The sequence below is a fragment of the Schistocerca gregaria genome, chromosome 1 (genome assembly GCF_023897955.1).
Source record: "Schistocerca gregaria isolate iqSchGreg1 chromosome 1, iqSchGreg1.2, whole genome shotgun sequence".
Classification (NCBI taxonomy): domain Eukaryota; kingdom Metazoa; phylum Arthropoda; class Insecta; order Orthoptera; family Acrididae; genus Schistocerca; species Schistocerca gregaria.
The window spans coordinates 1038086255-1038112240 of record NC_064920.1 but is presented as its reverse complement, the minus strand read 5'-3'; the positions used below and the strand labels follow the sequence as shown (position 1 = coordinate 1038112240).

The window sequence follows — 25986 nt, the reverse complement described above, 5'->3', positions numbered from 1 at the left end:
TCTGTTTAATGTGATAACGATGCATTTTTGGTGAGGATGCCCTTCAGCCAATGGGAAAGCAGACAGTAGCGGAACACTACGGGAATGGCTCGGAGACTGAGACTTTTCGCGTGAAGAGCTCAGGGGAGCGATTTTGGCCACTTCTACGTTCGTTCTTAAAGAAGGCAGACCTGCCTGTGATATAGTGCTTTGTTCAATTGTATGACCGATATATTCTGGGTGGTGAACAGCCGCTACCATACATAAACTTTTGGAGGGGCTCCATATTTCGAGAGGTGTGAATGTGCTCCAGAGAAGGACTCTTAACTGTTTCCGTAACTGAGAACAAACAGAGTATGTTTTACTATTCTTTGTATCACGTGTGCTGATTTGTGAATCATCATATTGAACTCTGAATTGATTTGAGCTGGTGGAAATTTCGCGGATAGTGATTTCGAAAAGAATTTAATTTTCACATATCATCGGTGACTGTTTAATTTGAGGATTTTTGCTACCAGTGTCGTAACGCTCTCAAGGTAAGAAATGGTTCAAATGGCTCTGAGCACTATGGGACTTCTTCTGAGGTCATCAGTCCCTTAGAACTTAGAACTACTTAAACCTAACTAAGGACATCACACACATCCATGGCCGAAGCAGGATTTGAACCTGCGACGAAGCGGTCGCGCGGTGCTCTCAACGTAACTTTACTGCAGTTGATAGGGGTATCTTCTGTCTATATTTTGGCTGAATACTGTAGGACCACTTCCCGCTAATTTGTGATATCCATTCATGAATAATCATTATTCAACATGTTTCCCTGACGCCTACATCAATCATAGATGTTAGAATACAACCCTTGTTATTAAACTATTCATTTAAATTGTTCTTTGGGTTTCTGTGTATCTTATTAACACGCAATTCTAGCCAATGCATAGACTATTTACGTGCAGCACCATAGCTACACATCATTATTTATAGCGAATTAGCTGCAGGATATGAAAGCAGCCGTGCGCGGCTCGACCCTAGATTACATCGAGCTATTCTTTTTAAACAGAGCCGCGCATAGGCCAAGTACCTAAAGTACGAGTAACCAGAGGTAAAGATACAACTTGTTTTCTCGCATGGGAGACTGTTTAAAAGAGCAACTCTACACCCAGCAGTAAATGCTAGTTGCCGTCGCACCCATTCCAGGGCTTATGGTATGGGGTACGATAAGCTACAACTATTCACATTTGGTGTCCCTAGAGGGGAAGTAAAACAGCACCAATGTGCAGAATGTTCTTAGATACATTCTTTTGTCGTGTTTGCAGCAGGAAGTTTATATGTTGTTCTCACAGGATATTGTTCGACCATACACCGCTCGTGAAACTAAACATGTGCTGGAAGACACGCAGCAGGTTCTCTAGCCAGCTCGATTTCCAGACCTGTCTGAAATCGAGCATTTGTGGGATTTGATGGGCCGAGGTTGACTCGTGCGCCATAAAGCATCCAAGGACAGTATTCGCCTTCAGTACGATCGTCCGGATGTCGGAGTCATTTCCCGCATTTACGTCCGTGAAGGCATACTAATATGGGTGTTCCACGGTGGGTTGGTAACTGGTACCTCAGAACTGTTTGTACTATTGATCTGTATATGTAATCACTTCATGTACTCGATATACACTGTTGCAACAATAAATGCCGAGTGAGGAATACAAAGTAAATAGTCCAGAATTCGAGTCGAGAACAGCTGCCAACATGAGTAACGTAGAAGTAAATATCCTCGGAGCAGTGAAACAGCTTAAATCACTTAATAAAAGCAAGTCTTCTGGTTGCGGGCTTTCAGACAATAATGAATGAAATGAATGGCCCTCAACCACCTACCCTCCGACTCCGAGTTGCAATATTAAAACTCTTGGCTGGTTCCATTGTCTGGGGGCTGGGATACGTAGTTGCCGCATTACAGGCCAAATACTGCTGCGTCTACAGTATACAATATAAATATACACATGAATGAAATGGTCGAAGTTCCTATCACTTGGCAATTACGAATTTAGAACGTAACAAAGACGTTTATAAGTGAAAGACTGTAATAATATCTATAGGCACTTTCTTAACGACTTTAAATGACGAGCACGACAGTAGAAGTACTTTTGAGAATGCGGTATATTTCTGCAAAACACTTATTGGTGTCGATGGTCCAGCAAGTAAATAAAAAAAAAGTTGAACAACACGGAAACAATAGATTAGTACAGCATGTAATTAGTTATGAACAACAACACAGCTCGCGAGACATTCACTTCTAAACGCACAGTACGTCTTCAGTGTAGAGGCCACGTAAATCTTACAAGTTCATAAGTCGGCACTCCGAAGTATTTCTATCTCTCGCGACCACGCGCAAACCGCTCCACTCTCCCCAAGTCTCTCTCGCGACCGTCGCGCCGTCGCGTCCAGCCCTTTTCCGTCCTGTGAAAGTGTCCCTCGCGCCACACTCCCCAGGACTACCCTCGTGTCCTCTTTCGAAAAACCTCCTTCCGAACTTCCATACAGTCTCACTTTTAACGAGCGCTGTGATTGGCTAGAGCGCTCCCTCCATGTCTCCAAGATAACGTACACTCACAATCATATTTAAGCACATACAAAATACTGGATTTTCATTTAAATACCCGAAATTAAATAAATGTTTCTACGGCTCGACCATAAACACGCTGTAACGCACATTATTAAATACACACACAAATTAAATAAACGTATATCTAAGGTATAGTAACAAAAGGTAGGCCAGTAGCCTAATGTCTCTGTGCTTTCTAAAACACAGTATATATTTAACCAATTTCTTCATGAATCGTATATATCGGACATAAACAAAGACATAGATGAATAAGTATATTTATAAGCATGCTGCCACCGTTTTTCCGTGTAACTGTGGAGTACTTATGGCCTGACGCGAACGATAGTAATCAGCCACTGTGACCTCCAATAACTCATGTACTATTTGAGTTACATGCCTGTAATGCATATCAATTTAGGTTTACACTAATAGCTTTCTAAAGACACGACGATTGACAAAATCGGATGAAGCGTTTATATTCTGGAAAGTCGTTGATGGGTGTTACTTGATTAATTTACCGCCACATACTGAACTTTAAACTAATAGAGATATTGAAAATCTGATTACACCATCAGAATCGTCGTGCAAATAATAGTAATGTATTTGTTTCTTTTGAGGTATCATGATTCATCTGGCTACTGTTGATTTCTCTACTAACTGTGAAATGTCTGCCATTACGGTTTCACGAAGTCCGCCATCTTTGGTACTCCCAGCATAGACACCTCCTTCGTCGACACAAAGCACCGTCCTTGTCACAGCGCTGGGGCTACCCCTCTCGTTCGGCTAACGTTTGCCACCACGTGTTTGTTGCCAGACCGCGGCTTTTACGAGCGTCCTGTGCGGCCACCCCAATTCCGAACATATAATATTTCCAGGGCGCGACAACTCGCCCGTTACCTCACATGGTCCAGACTGTATATCAGTTACATTCCTTTCGGAGTATGCTGATGCATTAGCTCCATACTTAACAATCATATACAACCGTTCGCTCTACGAAAGATCCGTACCCAAAGACTGGAATGTTGCACAGGTCACACCAACATTCAAGAAAGGTAGTAGGATTAATCCACTAAATTACAGGCCCATATCGTTAACGTCGATATGTAGCAGGATTTTAGAACATATATTGTGTTCGTACATTATGAATTACCTCGAAGAAAACGGTCTATTGACACACAGTGAACATGTGTTTAGAAAACATCTTTCCTGTGAAACACAACTAGCTCTTTATTCACATGAAGTGCTGAGTGCGACTGCGCTTATGGAATATCGTCTCAGTTGTGTGACTGGATTTGTGATTTCCTGACAGAGAGGTCACAGTTCGTAGTAATTGACGGAAAGTCCTCGAGTAAAACAGAAGTGATTTTTGACCTTCCCCAAGGTAGTGTGATAGGCCTTTTGCTGTTCCTTATCTGTGTAAACGATTTTGGAGACAATCTGCGCAGTCGTGTTAGGTTGTTTCCAGATGACGCTGTCGTTTATCGACTAACAAAGTCATCAGAAGATCAAAGCAAACTGCAAGACGATTTAGGAGAAATATCGGAATGGTGCGAAAAGTGGCAGTTGACCCTAAATAATGAAAAGTGTGAGGTCATTCACATGAGTGCTAAAAGAAATCCGTTAAACTTCGGTTACACGATAAATGAGTCTCATCTAAAAGCCGTAAATTCAACTAAATACCTAGCTATTACAATTACGAACAATGTAAATTCGAAGGAACACATAGAAAATGTTGTGGGGAAGGCTAACCAAAGACTACATTTTATTGGCAGGACACTTAGAAAATATAGCAGACCTACTAAGGAGACTGTCTACACTACACTTGTCCGTCCTCTTTTAGAATACTGCTGCACGGTGTGGGATCCTTTCCAGATAGGACTGACGGAGTACATCGAAACGAAAGGCAGCACACTTTGTATTATTGCGAAATATGGGAGAGAGTGTCACAGAAATTATACAGGATTTGGCTTTAAATCGTTAAAAGAAAGCTTTTCGTAACGACGGAATCTTCTCACGAAATCCCAATCACCAACTTTCTCCTCCGAATGCGAAAATATTTTTTTGACACCAACCTCCACAGGGAGAAACGATCACTACGATAAAATAAGGGAATCAGTGCTCGTACGGAAAGATATAGATGTTCATTCTTTCAGCACGCTATACGAGATTGGAATAATAGATAATTGTGAAGGTGGTTCGATGAACCCTCTACCAGGCACTTAAATGTGACTGTATCGTTCTCAGATGGACTTGGGGACAGTCCCATATTCCGCAAAGATTACATTAAAAACGTATCATTATATTAAATTACATTACATTACATTAAAAGGTATTACTTCCAACTCAGCAAAGTCAGTACAACTAACAACAGGGAGAGCTCATTGCGCTCACATCAGGTAAATCTAGGGTCCTATTCGTTCCACTTAGTCTTCACTTATCGTTATAAGATAAGGTGTTGGGGATTCGTCTGTTATTATCAGTTAACGTGCTCGAAATAACAGTTGTTCACGTCAAAGATAAAATTGTAGAAACATTACTATTTTTTTTAAAATATTAGTATAGTTCAAGCGGTTATACAGAAACACGGATAATTTGTAATGAAATTTGTATTTGAAATTTTACATGATCTGTCTAACGCCATACAGGAAGATAAGAAAATAAATTATGTATTTCGGTAGAAACGCTTAAGGATGCAAACAAAATAATGCAAAAGGAATTTTCTAATTAGATTACAGAACTCCAACGAATGAAATTCTCTAAAACTAGAACAAGGATGCAAACCTGCGACCGTAGCAGCAGCGCGGTTCCGGACCCCGTGTTACCACAAGCCCTATAGTCGTTCTCACAAATCCACTTCCGTCATGGTCATGATTATTAGCAAGATCTAGCACCATGACCATTATCCATAGTAGCTTTATTACCGTTAATGACTATATTTTAACTGCAAAATAAAATCATGAAAAAAGTTTTAAAAATCCACCAAATTATATTTTAAAAAAATTGTTAATATTTATCTCCTTTCATATACTTTAAAATATCTATTAAATGCGTAAAACCCTTGACTGAATAGCGGTTTTATCTGGGCGCAGCCCGCCCCTTCACAGGATATAAAAATAACAAAAGAAGAAAAAGTAATATTCTGAAGACGACACGTTATTCAGAAATGTCTAAGATGTACAGATTTCGTAAATAACGTGGTACGCAGCCGTGTTTTTCACATATCGTTACATTATGCCACACATTTAACCTTTTATACATTTTTCCTGTTGCACGACGTAATGACTCAAAACCCAAAATCGCAGTAGTGGAAATAATAAAAAAGCATAGAGTCAAATGGTGACTTTTATCATTAAAGATGATATAATTTTTCTTCTTCAGAAGGCAAGACACTAAAAATTAGCAAGTCGCCGAAGTGGCACCCGGAGAACGGTCTACCCGACTGGAGGCCCTAGCCACACGACATTTTTAACTGCATAACGGAATATTGAGTTCTACGTAAACGAAGAAAGTACCTTGCCTTAGAAGTATATGCAGCACAACTGACTACTTAGAAGTAGTGAATCAAATTATAAATCACGTAATAACTGCTAATTACATATTTTACCTAGGTTTTTGTTTTTGAAAAAGAAATTAAATTACTAAACTGAGTTCGCAATATTTATGCATTTATTTTCGAGCCGTACTGTCCATATAGCTTAATCATAGTTATGTAGTAAAAATGGAAATTTTTACAAGATATGAAGAGCCAGGAGAAAGTACTAGTTACGTCAATTTTTTGAAACTTGAGAAAAAGCGATTTTAATGTTTGGATGTGATTGCGTCAATATATAAGAACGTAAAATACATTTATTTCACAGAATAAAAGTTTCGGAAGCATCTAATGTGAAAATAGCTTTACTGGCATCCAGAGTGTTCCCAGAATGAAGTACCTTCCTAAAATCCAGAAAAATGTTCATTGTAAGAGAAAAGAAACAGAAAGTCAAGCGAAACAGACGCAATAATTTCACGATAATCTCGACTAAACGAATTTCTGGTTGTGATAATACAGCGATAGTATACATTTCATGAATATTTAGCTGTGGGGCAGCTGACTGAAGAACTCCATAGCACTACGACGGAAAACTTAATAAATCGTTATAGGTATTTTAGTCTGGGAATTGGAACGAGATTTAGAAAAAAGCACATTTTTGTTCCCGTTAGACAACAGCAACCAGAAGAAAACCACAAAGCTGCTCTGCACTAGACAAGTAAGGAATTATGCAATCAAATATATCATGGACAGTTAAAACAACCTCTCTGTTGGATGACATTTTCATGGTTTTCTTATGAAGCCAGTTTGCATTCCTTTGTGATTTGATATTCAAGTATACGGCAGCGGCTGGATTCAGTTGATGGTATCTTAAGAGGTAGAGTTTTGAAAAGGAATTATGAAGCGCACTTTGAGTCCAACAGTGTTTTCTATTTCTGGATTAACACTGACCACAGTCAAAGGAGGTAGCTTATATCTAGAAGCTTCGATCATTTCTTGGAAATCTTAAGGTGTTTCCGTCAGTGCATTTGCGCTCCATGATCCAAAATTTTTATCGCTCTCGAAGTTCGGAAGGCCATGCACAGGGAATGCTTGATCTTCTTCAGTCTACTAAACTGACAGTGTTACATAATGAATGAAGTGTGAAGCGGCAAAGTTTTTATTTTGATCACCACAAAATGTACAAATGGTCCCAAGAGGAATTGTCAGTATTCATGGAGGTGACAGGAACGATCATTCGAAGCAAAAAAATGCAGTAAACATGGGCTGTAGAATGTATAACTTATGAGCAACGAGCACTTACACATATTCGCTCCTGTGAAACGTTTTTTCTGCGGAACACGTGCTCATATCTCTTAAGGTATGCATTCTAGAGCACATCGTTACTACACTTTTTTGATTCGAATGATCGTTCCTGTTACATTCCTGAATACTGACCATTCCTTCTCTTCAGTGTCCTCGTCCAAGGTATTTGTGATGAACTGAGAAAAGAATGACATCACTTTTGCGCTCTTCTTCGCAGTGCATTCATAATAAACATACAGTATTTACCTGTTGCAAGAACAGGGATGCTGAACGAATTCATAGCATAGCCCCTTTCTTTTTATTTTTTCCTTGCCTCTAATCTACTGGTGGTGGTGGTGGTGTGGGGGTCGGGGAGGAGAGGCTGGATAAGGTACATCTGAATTTGAAAACTCTGTTTGCTCTACCCTCTCGCAGCCGTATGAGTCACCACTTTTTTACCTCTTCTTTGCCCTGAGAAATTGACTTACCTGCTTCTTTCCCCTCACAGTAACACCTTTGATGTTCATATCTCTGGATTCGCTGTATATCTCTTTTTTCAGCTTTAGCCTCTCAGCTGATGCATATGACGAGTGTAAATCGAGTTGTAGCAATAACTCACTTTCGTAAAAAAAAAAGTGACTTACCATGTTTTTTTCCCTTGACCCTCAGAACATTACTAGTCTATATTCAAGAATACATACATCAGTGTCACAACTGCCAATATACTTCTTCAGTACAGTGAGCCATTGACAACTGAAAAAAGAATCAGACAGCTTCTGTACAACCACAACTATTGTCAAGAGAGGTAGTGAATATCTTCAGATCAGTGAACTGAGAAAAGGAAGACTAAATACGGATAAGTATAACATATCAGATACTTATACACTTTGATCCTGACATTTCACTTTTTGGTTGTGCTATGCACAAACTTCAACAGCTAAAGGAAGAAAGTAATAGAGAAAATACAAAAGTAAACGTGAAAATAAATTGTTATCGGACTCAAAACATGAGCTGTGAACTAATAGGTAAGAAAATAACAGTCAGGTAACTGCAGCAGTTGGGTTTTGGTAACTGAACAGAAAAAGTGAATGGACAGAAACAGAAATAAACGGAAGAATAAAAGTAGCATGGACTGTTATTGGCAATCCAGATAATGTTTTCAAAATAAAACTTCTTATGTATTGCTCAGTGCGTACTGTCAGCTCTGGAAAACGTAATTATGGACGTAATAAAAACAAAATTAAGATGGACAGTGCAAAGATCGGGTCGACAGTCTTAAAACAAGAGGGTAGGTGACATACAGAGCTTATACGGAACTAACATGGATACGTATCGCGTATCGCAGCGTTTGAGTGAGTCCGGTGGAAGCATTTATCCATCAAGGGATTTCAAAAGGGTTCCGATGATTACGATAATAACAATAACATTAATGATAATAATGATGAATGTTGATAATTGATGATAATGATGTGATGATTATCCACATGCTAAACGATACTGTCTTTTATATCTACGATGATATACTACAAGTGTGTGAGAAATGTTGTTTATACCTCTTGCAACACTACAGTTTTCCGATTTCCTGTTCCATTAGAGAACGAGCAACTGTAGGAGAGCCAATGTGTAGATCTAATTTATCTGATTTTTCCTGACGTGATTGTTCCACAACATGTGTGCTGGAGGAAGTAACAATTTCAGAAGACCAAATTAAGTATTTATTCCATGGATGTTACGGATGCACAGGATGGCTGAACCACTAAATGATAGTAGAAGCGTTTCTAAAGGTTCTGTTGCTTCCACCTTTGTTTTATTGGATCATCTGATAGGGTACTAATCACTAGCCCCCAAACATGGGAAAGTGCTTGCCGCCACTACGTACGAGATGCTGCGTGCGCGCAGGCTCTGACTGACCTGAAGTGCAGCAGAGCGTTGCCCGCGCGTCCGCTCGCCTCCAGACACTGGAGGACGCTCTGAGTGACGAGGAAGGCCATGAAGACCGAGGCGCAGTCCGTCGGGCAGGGACCTGACGTCGCTGTTCCAGATCCCGGCAAGCAGCTGCAGTTGCCGAACATCTGTGCAGCAGATATAGTGCTGGTTTCGTTAGTAAAGTGTAGCTCCTAGTTCTAGAATTCCTCCAGGGAGATGTACCACCAAAAGGAAATAAAAAGAAAAGGTGAAAAATATAGTTGCTAAAGTACACTACTGGCCATTAAAATTGCTACACCACGAAGATGACGAGCTACACACGCGATATTTAACCGACAGGAAGAAGATGCTGTCATATGCTGAAGATTAGCTTTTCAGAGCATTCACACAAGGTTGGCGCCGGTGGCGACACCTACAACGTGCTGACATGAGGAAAGTTTCCAATCGATTTCTCATACACAAACAGCAGTTGACCGGCGTTGCCTGGTGAAACGTTGTTGTGATGCCTCGTGTAAGGAGGAGAAATGCGTACCATCACGTTCCCGACTTTGATAAAGGTCGGATTGTAGCCTATCGCGATTGCGGTTTATCGTATCGCGACACTGCTGCTCGCGTTGGTCGAGATCCAATGACTGTTCGCAGAATACGGAATCGGTGGGTTCAGGAGGATAATACGGAACGCCGTGCTGGATCGCAACGGCTTCGTATCACTAGCAGTCGAGATGAGAGGCATCTTATCCGCATGGCTCTAACGGATCGTGCAGCCACGTCTGGGTCCCTGAGTCAACAGGTAGGGACGTTTGCAAGACAACTACCCTCTGCACGAACAGTTCGACAACGTTTGCAGCAGCGTGTACTATCAGCTCGGAGACCATGGCTGGGGGTATCATTGACGCTGCATCACAGGCACGAGCGCCTGTGATGTACTCAACGACGAACCTGGGTGCACGAATGGCAAAACGTAATTTTCTCGGATGAATCCAGGTTCTGTTTACAGCATCACGATGGTCGCATCCGTGTTTGGCGACATTGTGGTTAACGCACATTGGAAGCGTGTATTTGTCATCGCCGTACTGGCGTATCACTTGGCGTGATGGTATGAGGTGCCATTGGTTACACGTCTTTGTCACCTCTTGTTCGCATTCACGTCACTTTGAACAGTGGACGTTACATTTCAGATGTGTTACGACCCGTAGTTTTACCCTTTATTCGATCCCTTCGAAACCCTAAGTTTCAGCAGGATAATGCACGACCGCGTGTTGTAGGTCCTGTAGGGCTTTTCTGGATACAGAAAATGTTCGACTTCTGCCTTGGCCAGCACATTCTTCAGATCTCTGACCTGAAAACGTCTGGTCAATTGTGGCCGAGCAATTGTCTCGTCATAATACGCCAGTCACTACTCTTGATGAACTTTGGTATCGTGTTGAAGCTGCATGAGCAGCTGTACCTGTACACGCCATCCAAGCTCTGTTTGACTCAATGCCCAGGCGTATCAACGTTATTACGGCCAGAGGTGGTTGTTCTGGGTACTGATTTCTCAGGATCTATGCACCCAAATTGCGTGAAAATGTAACCACTTGTCAGTTCTAGTATAATATATTTGTCCAATGAATACCCGTTTATCATTTACATTTCTTCTTGGTGTAGCAATTTTAATGGCCAGTAGTGTACAGTCGGACATTGAGCACAGTCACGTGAGTGAGTGGTACAGTACAGTTGACGATGGCGCACGACGCAACTGTTGACCAATCATAGACGCTGTAACTCGAATAACCGGTAACAACGAGAAAGATGTCGATGACAATTAAGACAATGACTCTACGGTTCGAGTACGGCATACATATGCTAAAAATGCGTTCTGACTAAGAAAATAAGTTTTTACCGAGTGATTTCTCATGTTTTAATCAGTTAAGTGCAAGTCAGTTGTGTACCAATGCAGTACTGTAGTAAGGTATGTATAGATGACAAACTGTCACTCACAGAAATAATATCTTACCATACTGCAGAGATGTGTTTTACAGTGCTGTAAATGCTGCACATTACACTTTCGTGTAAGAGTTGTTGGTGTTACTACGTTTATTTTTTCATTCTGGTAGTGTTTTAACACAAAACAATATTTCAGGCAGTATTTCTAGTTGTAAATTAACACTGTACTGTGGCATATTGTGAAGTTATGGGTCACTAAAAGTGTTCCTCTGACAATCCGAACATTTTGCGTTCAGACCTTGCTTCCGGTCCTGCAGGAAACGGATTAGAGAGGTTCTACTGTACTGGGATATTTATCCAGTCGTTAAATTTGGCCTGCTTAAAGAAAATTGATAAAATTTAAATATCATACACAATAGATATGAAAATGGAAGTAATACTTAAAAATGATTTGCAGCGATTTATGCAACAAATTAATTATTGCTGCAAGCTGATAAATTACTTTGAGGAACTCTAGTACAGAGTAAAATCTTGGTCTCATCACTAAAATTGTTTTCAATTCTGCAGGAAGCCGTCTCAAAATGAATCTTGCTGTAGCTTTCTGAACTGTAGTTCAAAATGTATTGTCCAGATGCAAATCTTTTTCCAGTCTAGTGATCAGTAATGAGTCCATATTACGTACCGTAAATCTCATGAACTATGTATACTTTAGTGATGACACAGAATTCACAGACGCTGTAGCAATTACTTGCATGAAGTGAACGCAGTCAAAATGAACAAGTTTTCGCGTTTCAGTGCCAGACTTTGACGACAACGCTTGTGTTAAAAATCAGCATTTTGCATCTGCACGACATCTAGAATATGGTATTTCCAAGAGTTCTTCTCATCTATTTTTAGTCTCAAGAAATATTTAAATTGACGTCACTGAATTTGATCACCTAGTAACACTACAATATCGATTCTACAACAGTTCATTTCCAGAAAGTGTACTCACTGCGTTTTGTTGCAGGCAACCCCATTAAATTAATTGTAATGAGATGCGCTATGACGCTTATGCAGTCCTTCCCAGAAGCCTTCAAAAACACTGTTAGTGAGATTATCAAAGCTGCAATTGACTGCTTGATCTTTCCTCTGCCCCCCCCCCCCCTCCCCCCTTGATCACTGGAACACTTGAAGCGTATTTCTGAAGAAGTCTTTGCAATACTCACCGTTGTACCATTGATGACGTAGCCGTCGCTGCAGCCGGCATGACACGGGGAGAAGAAAGTGTCGCCGCTGACCTCGTCACACACGGGAGAGAAAGTCACGTGTGGTCCGCAGGAGCAGGCGTTGTTGCAGTCTGACGTCATGTTCCAGCTGCACAACATAAATAAGAAAGTAACCTTTACCCCATATTCCAAGTGCATATTGACGTTTCTGTTTCCTTTCATTTAAGGAACGAGAATACACCTACGTCTTGCCTCATCCCGCTCTGTAACCATTAAGTTTCTTTAGTACTGTACCGAAATACACTGACTCGACAAAAGTCATGGGATACCTATTAGTATCACGCCGGATCTCCTTTACCCGGCGTAGTGCAACAACTCGAAGTGGTATGTACCTAACAAGTCGTTGGAGGTCCCCTGCAGAAATAATAAGCCAGGCCGCCTCTATAACCCTCCATAACTATGAAAGTCTAGAAGATGCAAGATTTGGTGCACGAACTGACCTCTCAATTGTGTCCCACAAATGTTCGGTGGGATTCATGTCGGGCGGTCTGTGTGGCCAAATGGTTCGGTTAGAATATCTTTAATGTCCTTCAAACACACCGCCAACAACTGTGGAAAGGTGACATGGTGTACCGACATCAGTAAAAATTCCATTGTGGGTGGGGAATATGAATGGCTACAAAAACAGTCTCCAAGTCGCCGAACATAACAGTTTCCAATCATTGATCGGTTCAGTTGGACCATGTAAACACAGCCCACACCATTGTAGAGTAACCATCAACCTGCACAGCGGCGCTTTGGCATCTTGGGTCCACGACTTAGTGGGATTTGCACCACATTCAAATCCTACCGTCCGCTTTTACCAATTGAAATGGAGACACATCTGACGAAGCCATCGTTCTCCAGTCGTCTAGAGTCCAACAGATATGATGAAGAGCCCAGGAGAGACACTGCAGGAGATGTGGTGTAAGCAAAGGAATTCGCGTCGGTTGTCTGCTGCCACAGCCCATTAACGCCAAATTTCGCCGCACTGTCCTAACGCATAGGTACGTCGTACGTCCCACACTGATTTCTTTGATTATGCCACGTAGTGTTGCTTGTCTGTTAGCCCTGACAACTCGACGCAAATGTCACCGCTCTCGGTCGTTAAGTGAAGGCGTCGGCTGCTGCGTTGTCGGTGGTGAGAGGTGATGCCTGAAATTTGGTATTCTCGGCACACTCTGTGATGTAACAAAAAAAAGTGATGTTGTTATTCAATGTTGGAATTTGAGATTTCGCTTACTGTTTTATCAATCACAATTGGCGTAAGAATCATGGATTGACCATTGTCATAAAATATTGCATTATGAAATGTGAATAGTCTTTACTTGCAGTTTCTCTTGGCTTGAAGCAGTCACAGATAGCGTGATTTTGATTAAGAAATTGCATTATTGTCTTTCTAATTACTTCATGATCGTATTTACGATCATACCCGGTCGTGAAGTTATTCTTATGAGAAAACAATTTCTTAAGGGGCCAGAAAATTCTTAAGGGCCCAAAAACAACTGTAACATCACACAAAAGGGAAAATCAATATTTAAGCTGATGCAAGAAGACTATAAAACGGTTTTCTTTTTATCAATGTAACACGCACATTGGACTGCTGATCTTGGTGTCTGTAATCTTAGCAAAATGCATAATTAAAATGAAAAACATACTGAGGAGATGATAGGAATGAGCACTGCTAATCGTCACGATAAGTTATAACAGTTCTTCTTTTTACACTTCACTCAATCTTAGACGGAACACGTTTTTATTTATTTATTAAAAAAATTAGATCAGACCGCCACAAATCTGCGTCCGTCTTACTTAAGAAAAACAGTACAAGTGTTCTAGCGCTCAAGGCTTCATTTGTTCTCCAGCGAACAAAATAGTGAAGGATCGCATATTTATCAGTATTCTTCTGTTTATATTGCCGCCCAAGGAGGACGAATTACATTTTTTAGGAAATTCCACCGTCGCTATGCGACACCTTATTATACATTACTCATTCTTTATAAACAAGTATTTGCCTTCTGGCTAAAAGTATTAACTATTTGTTGTTTTAATGAAGCCAAAAATAGTGAATATCACATCGCCTCCCATGAGAAGAGTGGGAATGGCGAAGGATTACCTCGATCCTCATGTCCTCATAAGATATTCGTGATTTTTGGTATGACACTTACATAATGTTACTGGCGTACTAAGTACATAAATTGAAATAACATTTATAAACGCATATCAGATATTTATCATTTTTCAGAACAAAGTTTTTCACTCTTTGTTCATCAGTCACTCCATTCCTTAATAACAAGCTTCACATTTATGTGCATATTTAAGTTTGGTCCATATTTGCTTTTAACAATAAGTGAACGATCATTTCTCACTTCAGTGGATAGAATTCAGAATTTACACTCTCTTGAGCTTAGCAACCAATACATGAGTACAGTGAGTGTTTATTTTTACTAAACTAGAGTGGACAATGTTCGAGCCTCTGTTGACTCATTGTGGTTCAGTTCCAGTTTAATAACGTAGCACTACACTTCGTGATGCTTTCACTTTCTGTGTTAGCTGTCTACGGCGTTCATCATGCAACACATCTGTCCTTTCCACTGTGGTGCCAGGATTTCAGGTGGCTTCCCGAGTTTTTTATTTACAATATGAAACAGAAGAAATTATTAGTATAGCTTACAATCTACTGGATATATTCGTTAAGGATCTGGACTGATCTGGAGTTCAGGGTCTTCCTGTAGTGCACATTCATTTTCTTTGTCCATCAAGAGGCAGGATTATAATTCATTGTAGCAGTGATCAGGAGTGCCGGTATTAATGGCTTTAAGGTCTGAGTAATCTGACAATCTGCTTCTCCCTCATCTTAATTTCAACTCAAGAAAATTGCTTAATATACGTATGAAAATGTAGTCACACAAGTGTGCAAATGTCTTCCCTCCAGTATGTACGATTGAAGTCAGTTTAAAGTTTGGATTATTTCGTCACCCACACGTCAGCCACTCACAGGATGTGCACACTGTTGCGTGAGCTCCAATACTCAGTATCCGTTCGCGCTCAGGCTGAAACAGAGCTGTCGGTCGTCGATCGCTCTTTTTTCTTTGTGAACTTCGTATTACGCGAGTGCATCAATACACACACCTCGCGCGCGTTTTCCATCGGAGGAGCCGGACACTGAAGCTGCCTCCATACTTCCATGTCAACTGTCTCCCATGAAGCTCACAGGTAAGTGACGACGAATATTTTAGCTGTCGCTGCACTTATAACAACACGGAACTTTGCGTTGCACCTGTTGTCGTAGCCTTGACTTATTTTTACACTTGCAGTACAACACTACCACTAATACACACTGAACAGCCATTTTTATTATGCACTTCACACTGTAGTGTGCATCTTCACACAGCATTCGTTCTCAGTTCATTCGTCGATAGCTTTCATTTACAAATTTGCAGGTTTCCTCCATTGGTACAGAAAGACTTATATTCTACTATTTACAAGATATCACTTACGAGATAATATTTACAATTAATGGTCGCTCCTTTTGTTAAGTCCAGTGAACAACCGCTTTATGAATGGACTCTTTATGTCTCAAGGTTTACTTGTGGATCTAAAAATATTCTTTGAAACTTTCTTTTAAGGGCTCATCTCCTTATTATGAAAACTACAGATTTTGCAACACTCGTTGCATTTATTTTTTAGTTCACCCAAGCTCATTTTCTACCGCCACTTGGCATGTCTAATACTTAACGAATAAGCATTTAACGCTGAACCTTTTCTTTTGTGCTTCCCTTTGTGCTTGCCAAAATTTTTATATTTGAGGGCAGACTGGATAAAAATAGGTCTCCCTGTTCGCTTCATGTACTCAGCAATCGTTCTCTGTAAAACAAATAATAGGGTAACGCGTGTCTACTATTTTTCGCATGAATGGAACTACCCACATTTCACTGGGTTTACGCAACCTGTCCATAAAAAACATTACCAAAGCTATCGAAGTTCATCACGCTATTTGTCTCATTTCTCATAAGCACTCTTTGCCTCCAAGCCCAAGTGCCTTTTGCAAGTCGACCCTTGGTCTGGGTTAATGAACCAGGATCAAAATAACGGGCACAAGGAAAATGGACTTCATAAGAGGAGTGTCTTAGGAGACATTTTTGCAATAAAATCTGCATGTAAATGAAATCATCATTATAAACATAGCCACATATATAAATTTTTAACCTCTTTCATGACAGTATGCTTTGCTACTTCTGCATCTGACTCTCGTTATAATCAGTATTAAGTTTAAACATCACTGCATTGCTTGTTATTTAGATTAGCCTTCAATTAGGGTATTGAATGGTCGCTAGATTATACTCCAAAGCATTTGAAGATCTTTACATGGACTTATTTATAGTACAGGGGGCTTGCTGTGTGGTTATTTAGTACCTTGATTGTACTGAAATCAATTCGTCAGCTAACATTCCTCATATACTCTTTAGATTGGGCTCAGATCTCAAAGAAACAGTTTACTTTCACAGCAATTAATGGCCTCGTGGAGTACCTACACTACATTATTGATGTTTCATGGTTTGCCTCTCTTTGTACTGTATTTCAACTAACTTAGTTTACTAGAGCTTATTTTCTCCTTGCGTGAACACATGTGGGTTACCACTTTTTTTCTCATTTAACAGTACTCTTTAACTATACTTAAGATACTCCCTCCACTCCTGTTCACTGTCTGGACGTTTTGAAAATGTATTTTTTTAACCAGGTAATTTGGGCTTTTACAACAGAACTTCAAGTACTTTCATTACTAAAAATAAATCTACAAATCTTCTTGTACCTTGAAAGAAGTGCTTATTTACGCACCCTCCTCCATTCTCACCTTTACATATTTGTATAGCTCAGGGCAATCACCTCGCAAGCACTTTTTTTGTATACTAACTTAAAGTTAAATTGAAATTCTTTCAGTAACCTTAATTTGTTGCTTCAGCTTGTTGAAGAAATATAAGTTCATGTCCATCACTATAAACAATTTTTCCATACATAACATTTAATACTTAAAGTTTACATGTAGTAGCCGTTACCATGTAGTCAGTGAGCTGTTCAACACAATGCTTATCATTTAAAGGTCACACAAGGAAATTTCCAGTACGCAAGAATTCATTTCCACGACAGTATTTAACCACTACCATTATAAAATTTCTTTAAGTCTTGGTGGTGAAATGAGCCTTTTACTCTTCCCGTAGCCGGGTCGGTTAATAAATAACTCCCTATGTGCGGTTTCCTTAAAATAAGGTAAGGACCTTGATACATATGTTGCCACTTGCGAGTTTTCTTACATATTGGCTTGAAATGAGTCTTAAGTAATACCTTTTCATCTACATAGTAATTTACAACTTTGTTTACTTTTGTATCATAGCCTTTCTTCCTTAATTGAGCATTGGTGGTAATGGAACATAAAGCTTCTCGAATTTTGACGTCTAGATCTCCCCTCAAGGCTAGGTGTCTTGGGAAGAGGATCAACCCACTCATTCTGTTCCTTCCTTCGAGATATCAACTCGTGTGGAGTAAAACCTGTGGTAGTGCGTGGCAAAGTATTGACTATCTCCTCAAACAGAGTCACAAAATCAACCCAACGAGTTTGCTTGTCTGGAATGTACGTCCGAACAAATCTGTTAAACTCCTTGAAGATCCGCTCAGTCAGATTCGACTGAGGCCTAAAACGTGATATTAAGATCTGCTTGACATTGTGATGGGCCAAAAATTCACGCCATTGGCGGAAAGTAAAGTTGGATGCATTATCTGAAAGTATAGATTGGGGGACTCCGAATCTAGGGAAATAGTCATTTTCAAGACAGTGTATAATAGGCGGAGCACAAGATGTCTTCATAACATACATTTGAACATATTTTGTGAAGTTGTCGAGAACAGCAACGAGGTATTTGACACCTCCCCTACCTATCGGTAGAGGACCAGCCAGGTCAATGCTAGTGAGCTGATTAGGTCTTTCTACGATGATCGGATTCAATGGAATTAAAGTAGGAATATTCAGAGCTTTCGCCTTTTGGCAGAAGACACAGAATTTTAGCAACTTATGTATCCGACGATGTAGGTTGGGCACATAACAGTAAGTAGCAATCTTCTTTTTACACTTCTCTGGACCATAGTGTCCCCAAGAGATGTGAGTATACCACAAAAGATGTTCGACAAAACTGCTAGGAATACAAACAAGCCAGTTGTTTGATGACACCGAGGTACGATGAAATAATACGTGATTATGAATCTTGAAGAATTTAGACAATTTATGGTTTGGATTTTCTTGAAGAAGTCTGATTACTTTTCCCCAATTAGGATCTGTGCTCTGTAGTGTCTGGATTTGCTTGCACAGTTCCAAGAAATATTTCCTATGAATGGATCCTGCATAAGAAGAACTTTGTAATTCGACATCTGTTCTACCAACTCACTTGTTCTGGCGGACCTTCTGGTGTACGAGCAAATGCGTCTGCAATAATGTTATACTTGCCCTTTATACGCACAATATCAAAGTCGTATTCTTGCAAAAATAATCACCACCTGGTCAGGTGCGGATGTTGCAATTTACAGGTCAGAAGATACGAAAGTGCTTGATGGTCCGTAAATACTTTTATCTTTCTGCCAAAAATGTAATAATTAAACCTCTTGGAGGCCCAAATAACTGCAAGTGCCTCCAGCTCAGTAACTGAATAGGACTTTTCACATTCTGTTAAGACCCTACTCGCAAAACTGATCACTCTGATTTGCTCTGTTTCGTCTACTACTTCAATCTGAAACAAACAAGATCCAATTCCAACAAACGAAGCGTGTGAGGTGATACATAATTCTTTGCCCATTTGTGGATGACAGAGAATGTTACTGTTTAAAAGACCATCTTTAATTGCCTGAAAAGCTTTCTGGCACTCTGGTGTCGAATTCCAATGCGTACTTTTCTTCAGAAGATTGTGAAAAACTGGATTGTTCATTACTTGACCAGACAGAAATCGTCGAAAGAAAGATGAAAGTCCGAGAAATCCTCTTAATTGCCTCGTAATTACCGGTGTAGGGAAATTCTTAATCGCAGACAACTTTTCCGTGTCGGGTTTAATCCCTTCAGGTGTAATTACATGACCTAAAACTTTACCTCACCTTTTCAAAATTTTGACTTTTTCAGATTTGCTGTAACACCATGTTCTTGAAATCTCCGAAACACCTTTCGTAGAATAGCTTAATGATCTTCCCAGTTCTTAGTGGCTATCTAAACAGTTACCTCATCCAGAAGTTCAGGTCATTACACAAAATCGAGAGCAGAAATAAATATTCCCGAGCTTACATTTAAACCAAAAGGCATGACCTTAAACTGATATGAAAGGCCGGCAAATATAAAAGCAGTATATTTCCTGGATTCCTTGGCCAATTTCACCTGCCAATAGCTACTTCTTAAATAGGTGTACTGAAAAATCGAATGCCATGAAATTTTTGCAAGTGCTCCTCAAGTGCTTCAGGCCGAGTCCTTATCGGTACAATTATTTTGTTTATTGATCTTGCGTCCAGTACCAGTCTGACACTACCGTACTGTTTAAGCACGGACAACAAGGGACTTGAGTACGGCGAATTCGATAACTCGGTAACATCCCAACATAGCATTTTCCTAATCTCATGCTTTACAGCTTCTCGTCGGGAGTAGATTACTGAATAGCTTGCTTTGCAGAACATTAAGTGGGGAAGCACTACCATTTTATATCCGAATCCTTTTATTACTCCTGGTTTCTTTGAAAAGATTTTCTTGTAACTTACTAATAAATGGAACAACTCATCTTTCTGCTCCTCGCTGAGTTCAGTCGATTCATTGGCTTTAGCATCGATCTCGTCTTTGTCAGGAAGTAAGTCTTCATGCTCATTGTCATTTATGTCATCCCATTTAGTCAGGTCATTTATCTGATCAAACCACGGTTTGTCTGTCCTCTGTCGTCTGCAAACCTGATGCAATGTCAACACCGCCTTCACTTTACTCCTTAACAAGTTAACAACAACTGGTTGTTGATTTACGGTAAAGGTACACACTCCAGATTCAATATCTATCACCGCTTTTATTTGTCGAAGAAACTCCATACCCAAGAGACATGAAACTGACAAGTTCTCTACTATTAGAAAGTGGCAAAAAACCAAAACAGATTCTATATGCAGTTGAAGCTGCGTCTGTAAACTATCTCTCTGTTTCAATGGACCAATCGCTCCCAATATGGAGCAACCCTGAATCGGCTATGATAAAACTTTTGAAACAGAAGACACCTGTCTGAAGAGACATGATGACGTGACATTGATGTTTGCTCCTGTATCAACAACGGCTGTGACAGGAATGTTGGCAATAGAAATCTTAATCGAAGCCTAGACCTGTTCATCATAAATGTCATTAATGTCTTGAGCTTCTTTGCAGGTGCAAGGTCATCTCGTAAGTCAGTCTCAAAGGTCGTACCGAACCGCATTAACATACTCAGAATCAGAGTATTCGTCAGTACCCCCACTCGAACCGACAGTGACCTCTAGGAGGCTGAAACGCGGTGCCTTTAATTTTCCGCAGGATATTTAGTCTGTTCATCACTCATGGCCTTAAGTGTTTGTTCCGTTTCATATTGGAGCTGGTTATGTGGTACAAATGCCGGTGTAAAGGGGTCAGATCCACTGGGTGCCTTCACTTGTGAATAGAATACTTGAGACGGCTGCTGTCACCCGATCTTTTGGTTGCCGGCAAAACTATTTCCTCGCGAAGGAAAGTTTGCATTTGGTGCCGTTTGAAAATTGCTCCGCGTTTCTCTATACCGGGAAAAGTAGTTATGATGTTGTGCTGGGTGGCCTCCGCCTTGCCCGTGCCACTTGCTATTTCTCCACCTATAACTTTGATTGTACACTGGCCCATTTGAAAAATTACCATTCGTTTGTGGAGAATTTCCGTACTGCTCAGGCGCAGAATTAAAGGGTGGGTTCCGTACTGATGTTGTACCTGGTGGTTGTAAATTGGGTGGTATCTCCGCTGATTACTGTAATTGGTTTTCTGCTTCAGTTTAAAATTATTGCCGTTAGTGTTTTCATAACGGCTGGCAGGCAGGCACCAGCGATCGCAGTAGCGCGCTCGGCGCATTGTTGTCTGCGTGCGATGCATTCTGCTGGCTGCCAGGGAAGAATTTGCCGCTGCCAACCTTGGAGCGCACATCCTCGCTAATTAAATCTAAGGAATCCAGCACAGAAAGGAATGCATCCGTGTCTTCTTCGCACACATTACTAGTTTCTCTCTAATAGACACAGGGAGTTTGCTTTTGAGAATCATAATTACGTCCTTGAAAGAAATTGGAGAAAACCCAGAATTCAATTTTTGCTAAATACTTCCGAAAGCATCGCCGGAGACTTCCATGCTTCTCATTGAAAATTCCCGCACCATACACCTCCTTCCTTAGTCTCTGCTGTACCCCATTACTCCAAAATTTGCCAAGAACATTTTCTCAAACTCTTTATAATTCCTACACGTGTCTACCATTTCCGTTCCCGATAATGCTGCATCATCGGAAATAAATCCAGTGACGAACTGAATACGCTGTCTGTCTGTCCAGCTCCTGAGAAATATGCCGGAAAAATTCTTTAGGAACACGATGGGGTGTATTTCTCGCTTCTGCTGATGAAAAACAGGGAAAGTGCGATTCTGAATCACACTTTCCTCTTGCATTAAACTCACGATTGTGGGCGGATCATTTATTTTCCCCACTCGAGGCTCAACAGAATTGTTGTTTTGCATGTAATCAGGTGGTGAACCATAAGGAGTTGACTGGCATTTGTCATCGTCTATAGAGTTGTTCCCTAACGTTTGCGTATGCGTGAGCGGATTTTCTACCCAGTTTCTCAGCATTCTGACTTCGTCCACTACTTGCTGCTTCAACTCGCGAAGATCCCGTGTAAGTGTCCTTCGAATCTGTCCCGTTTCAGAAACCGCTGTGTCTCCCGATTTACCAGGAGCAGCTAAGATTTCATATGTTATGTCCGTGACAGTCTCCCTAAGCTCCGCCCCGATCTTCTTTTCGATAAAAATGTTTTTACCCTTTATCCATTCACCGCAGTGTTCCGACAATGCCTCCGCGTGTGCTATCACGGTGCTCTTAACCTGTTCTTCGATACTGATTGAGCCTGTCTGCCTCGACAGATCCACTACTACAACTTCAATGTCAGATATCGTATTTCTAACTGAGCTTATTTCTTTGGTAGCTGCCTGAATTTTTGTGTTTAATGTTCCAGATACTTCAGCTATTTCATTTTTCACTTGTTTCTGCATTTTCTGAATTTGATCACTGATCTTAGTTTGGACCTAACCCAAATGGGTATTTAATTGAGCCGTAATTTCTTTATGCAGATCTGTTTTGATTGTGCCTAGGTGTGTTTTTACTGATTCGCTTACAGCATCTAATCGGGCGTTAACAGTCTCATTTTGTGTTTTTACTGATTCGCTTACAGCATCTGATCGGGCGTTAACAGTCTCATTCTGTGTTTTTATAATCTCATTTACTGCGTCAAACTTTTGTTTCAGCATTTCCATTAACGCACCGAGGTCATTTGTAGCTCCAGAGGGAAGAGTTTGGACTTCAGGGTCACTTTCCCCTGTTACAGGCATAGTTAGTTCAGTTTCCACACGGGAACCTACCGTTCGCGATCGTAAAGGGTATGGAATACTGTCAACATCTTCACTCCCGTCTCCTGTTGTCACGTGTCTCTGTTTACTATCTGCCATTTTCGTCAGTAAATCACGGGTTACGCAAGGCTTTCGTCGTTTGTCAGTGACGTAGTGAGTCCGCTAAGAGCTCCGCTCTCACGTGAGCAACAAATGAAATTCTATCTGGAGAGAAGACAAGATGGAACCTAAACGGTTCAGACACATGAATGAAGATGCTCTTCACTGCAAATTGCACACAGTTTCCACCATGTTGAAGATGTAATACAGCTATTCTAACAACGGAAAAAAGTTCTATTATCAGACTATGAAGAATTTTACTTTGAAAGATAAAATAAAGCATATTTTCTATAGCGGGAAGGAGATAGAAAGAATGTGGATCGACGTTGCTACTGAAGCACTACACTGCGTATGCAAAATTCTGACTTACTTTTTGATGGTTTGGTTACCGCTATGTTGTCTCAGCAAATTCACGTCTCTTTTCTTTCTCTCGGTAATTAAACCGCGTTATCGACCAGCGTATTTTCCGTCTTTCTCACAGAGAGATGATGAGTACATGAAACGACAGAACACTTATTAACACCAGCACACAGAAACTTTTCCAAGAATTTGAACTAATTTTTGGTCAAGTCCCTGTTCGGGAGCCAAGTGTGATGTAACAAAATGAAAGTGATGTTGTTATTCGATGGAAAAGTTGGAATTGGAGATTTCGCTTACTGTTTTATCAATCACAATTGGCGTAAGAATCATGGATTGACCATTGTCATAAAATATTGGATTATGAAATGTGAATAGTCTTTACTTGCAGTTTCTCGAGGCTTGAAGCAGTCACAGCTAGCGTGCTATTATTAAGAAATTGCATTATTGTCTTTCTAATTACTTCATGATCGTATTTACGATCATACCCGGTCGTGAAGTTTTTCTTATGACAAAACAATTTCTTAAGGGACCAGAAAATTCTCAAGTGCGCAAAAACAACTGTAACATCACACAAAAGGGAAATTCAATATTTAAGCTGATGCAAGAAGACGATAAAACGGTTTTCTTTTTATCAATATAACACGCACATTGGACTGCTGATCTTGGTGTCTGTAATCTTAGCAAAATGCATAGTTAAAATGAAAATAATACTGAGGAGATGATAGGAATGTGCACTGCTAAATGATTCAGTATTTCCAGAACAAATATTTATTATAATTAAATCATATATCGTACCTTAAGATTAGTACTACATTGACGGTAGGTTTTTATGTCCGTTTCATGTCCATTGAGCGGTCTTTTATATAGACATTGTCCTCTTGAGTCGCTCATGCGTCGTCACGATAAGTTATAACAGTTCTTATTTTTACACTTCACTCAAACTTAGACGGAACGCGTTTTTATTTATTTAGTAAAAAAGTTAGATCAGACCGCCACAAATCTGCTTCTGTCTTACTTAAGAAAAACATTACATGTGTTTTAGCGCTCAAGGCTTCATTTGTTCTCCAGCGAACAAAATCGTGAAGGATCTTATATTTATCCGTATTCTTCTGTTTATATTGCCGCCCAAAGACAACGAATTACATTTTTTAGGAAATTCCACCGTCGTTATGCGACGCCTTATTATACATTAATCATTCTTTATAAACAAGTGTTTGCCTTCTGGCTGAAAGTATTAACTATTTGTTATTTTAATGAAGCCAAAAATAGTGATATCACAACTCCTAACGCTGTGGAGCTCGGAATATCGAATTCCTTAATGATTTCTGTAATGGAATGTCCCAAGCGTCTAACTACAACTACCATTTTCAATTCAAAGTCTATTAATTCCCCTAGAGTGACAATAATCATTTCGTAAACTTTTAACATGAATCACCTGAGTGCAAATGGCAGCTCCGCCAATACACCGCCGTTTATAGGTTGTGTACGCGGTATTACCGCTATCTGTATACATGCATATTCCTATCCCATTGGTTCCGCCAGCGTAATAGAGAAAGGAGTGATTAGTTAAAACGGTTCACAATTTTTAATTTAAAACATTGCCTTCCAAACAGCTATAATAATTGAAACTTCCTGGCAGATTAAAACTGTGTGCCCGACCGAGACTCGACCTCGGGACCTTTGCTTTTCGCGGGCAAGTGCTCTACCATCTGAGCTACCGAAGCACGACTCACGCCCGGTCCCTCACAGCTTTACTTCTGCCAGTGTCTAAGCCATGTCTCTTCAGTATCCTTTCTTTCAGGAGTGCTGGTTCTGCTAGGTTCGCAGGAGAGCTTCTGTAAAGTTTGGAAGGTAGGAGACGAGATACTGGCAGAAGTAAAGCTGTGAGGAGCGGGCGTGAGTCTTGCTTCGGTAGCTCAGATGGTAGAGCACTTGCCCGCGAAAGGCAAAGGTCCCGAGTTCGAGTCTCGGTCGGCCACACAGTTTTAATCTGCCAGGAAGTTTCATATCAGCGCACATTCCGCTGCAGAGTGAAAATCTCATTCCAGCTATAATTATTGACTGCTACCGACAGACACGTTCACTTGCTCAAATTTAATCCATTACATATTACGTACTCAAGGGGTGTTAAACGTATCTGCCAATTCTTTAACAATTGTCTACAACGTTTCTGGACTATCTGGCCATGAAACGTGCGATATTATTGAAGGGACAAATTTTAGTGGGCTTTTAGATAGCAATAAGAAATGGTATACTTGACTAATTCCGTAAGAGGATGCAGAGCCACTGGCGTTTCGTACCTGGTAAGAGGAATCTTCTCTCGACTGGTATCTGGTAACTAATCGCTACTCATTTGCCGTTGGGTACGGTGCTGTGGCCATAACTATTTTCA

General features: G+C 40.4%; 1 protein-coding gene across 2 annotated transcripts in view; it reads right to left on the bottom strand.

The window, feature by feature from the left end:
* LOC126279664 (solute carrier organic anion transporter family member 74D-like) overlaps positions 1-25986 on the bottom strand; it is a 147784-nt gene that overhangs the window by 32193 nt on the left and 89605 nt on the right. For both annotated transcript variants that reach the window (XM_049979697.1, XM_049979696.1), the window contains exons 10-11: positions 12443-12590; positions 9294-9454 (exon numbers count right to left, since the gene is read on the bottom strand). In XM_049979697.1, the coding sequence (XP_049835654.1) occupies positions 9294-9454; positions 12443-12590 (309 nt within the window). The remainder of the gene's footprint in view (positions 1-9293; positions 9455-12442; positions 12591-25986) is intronic.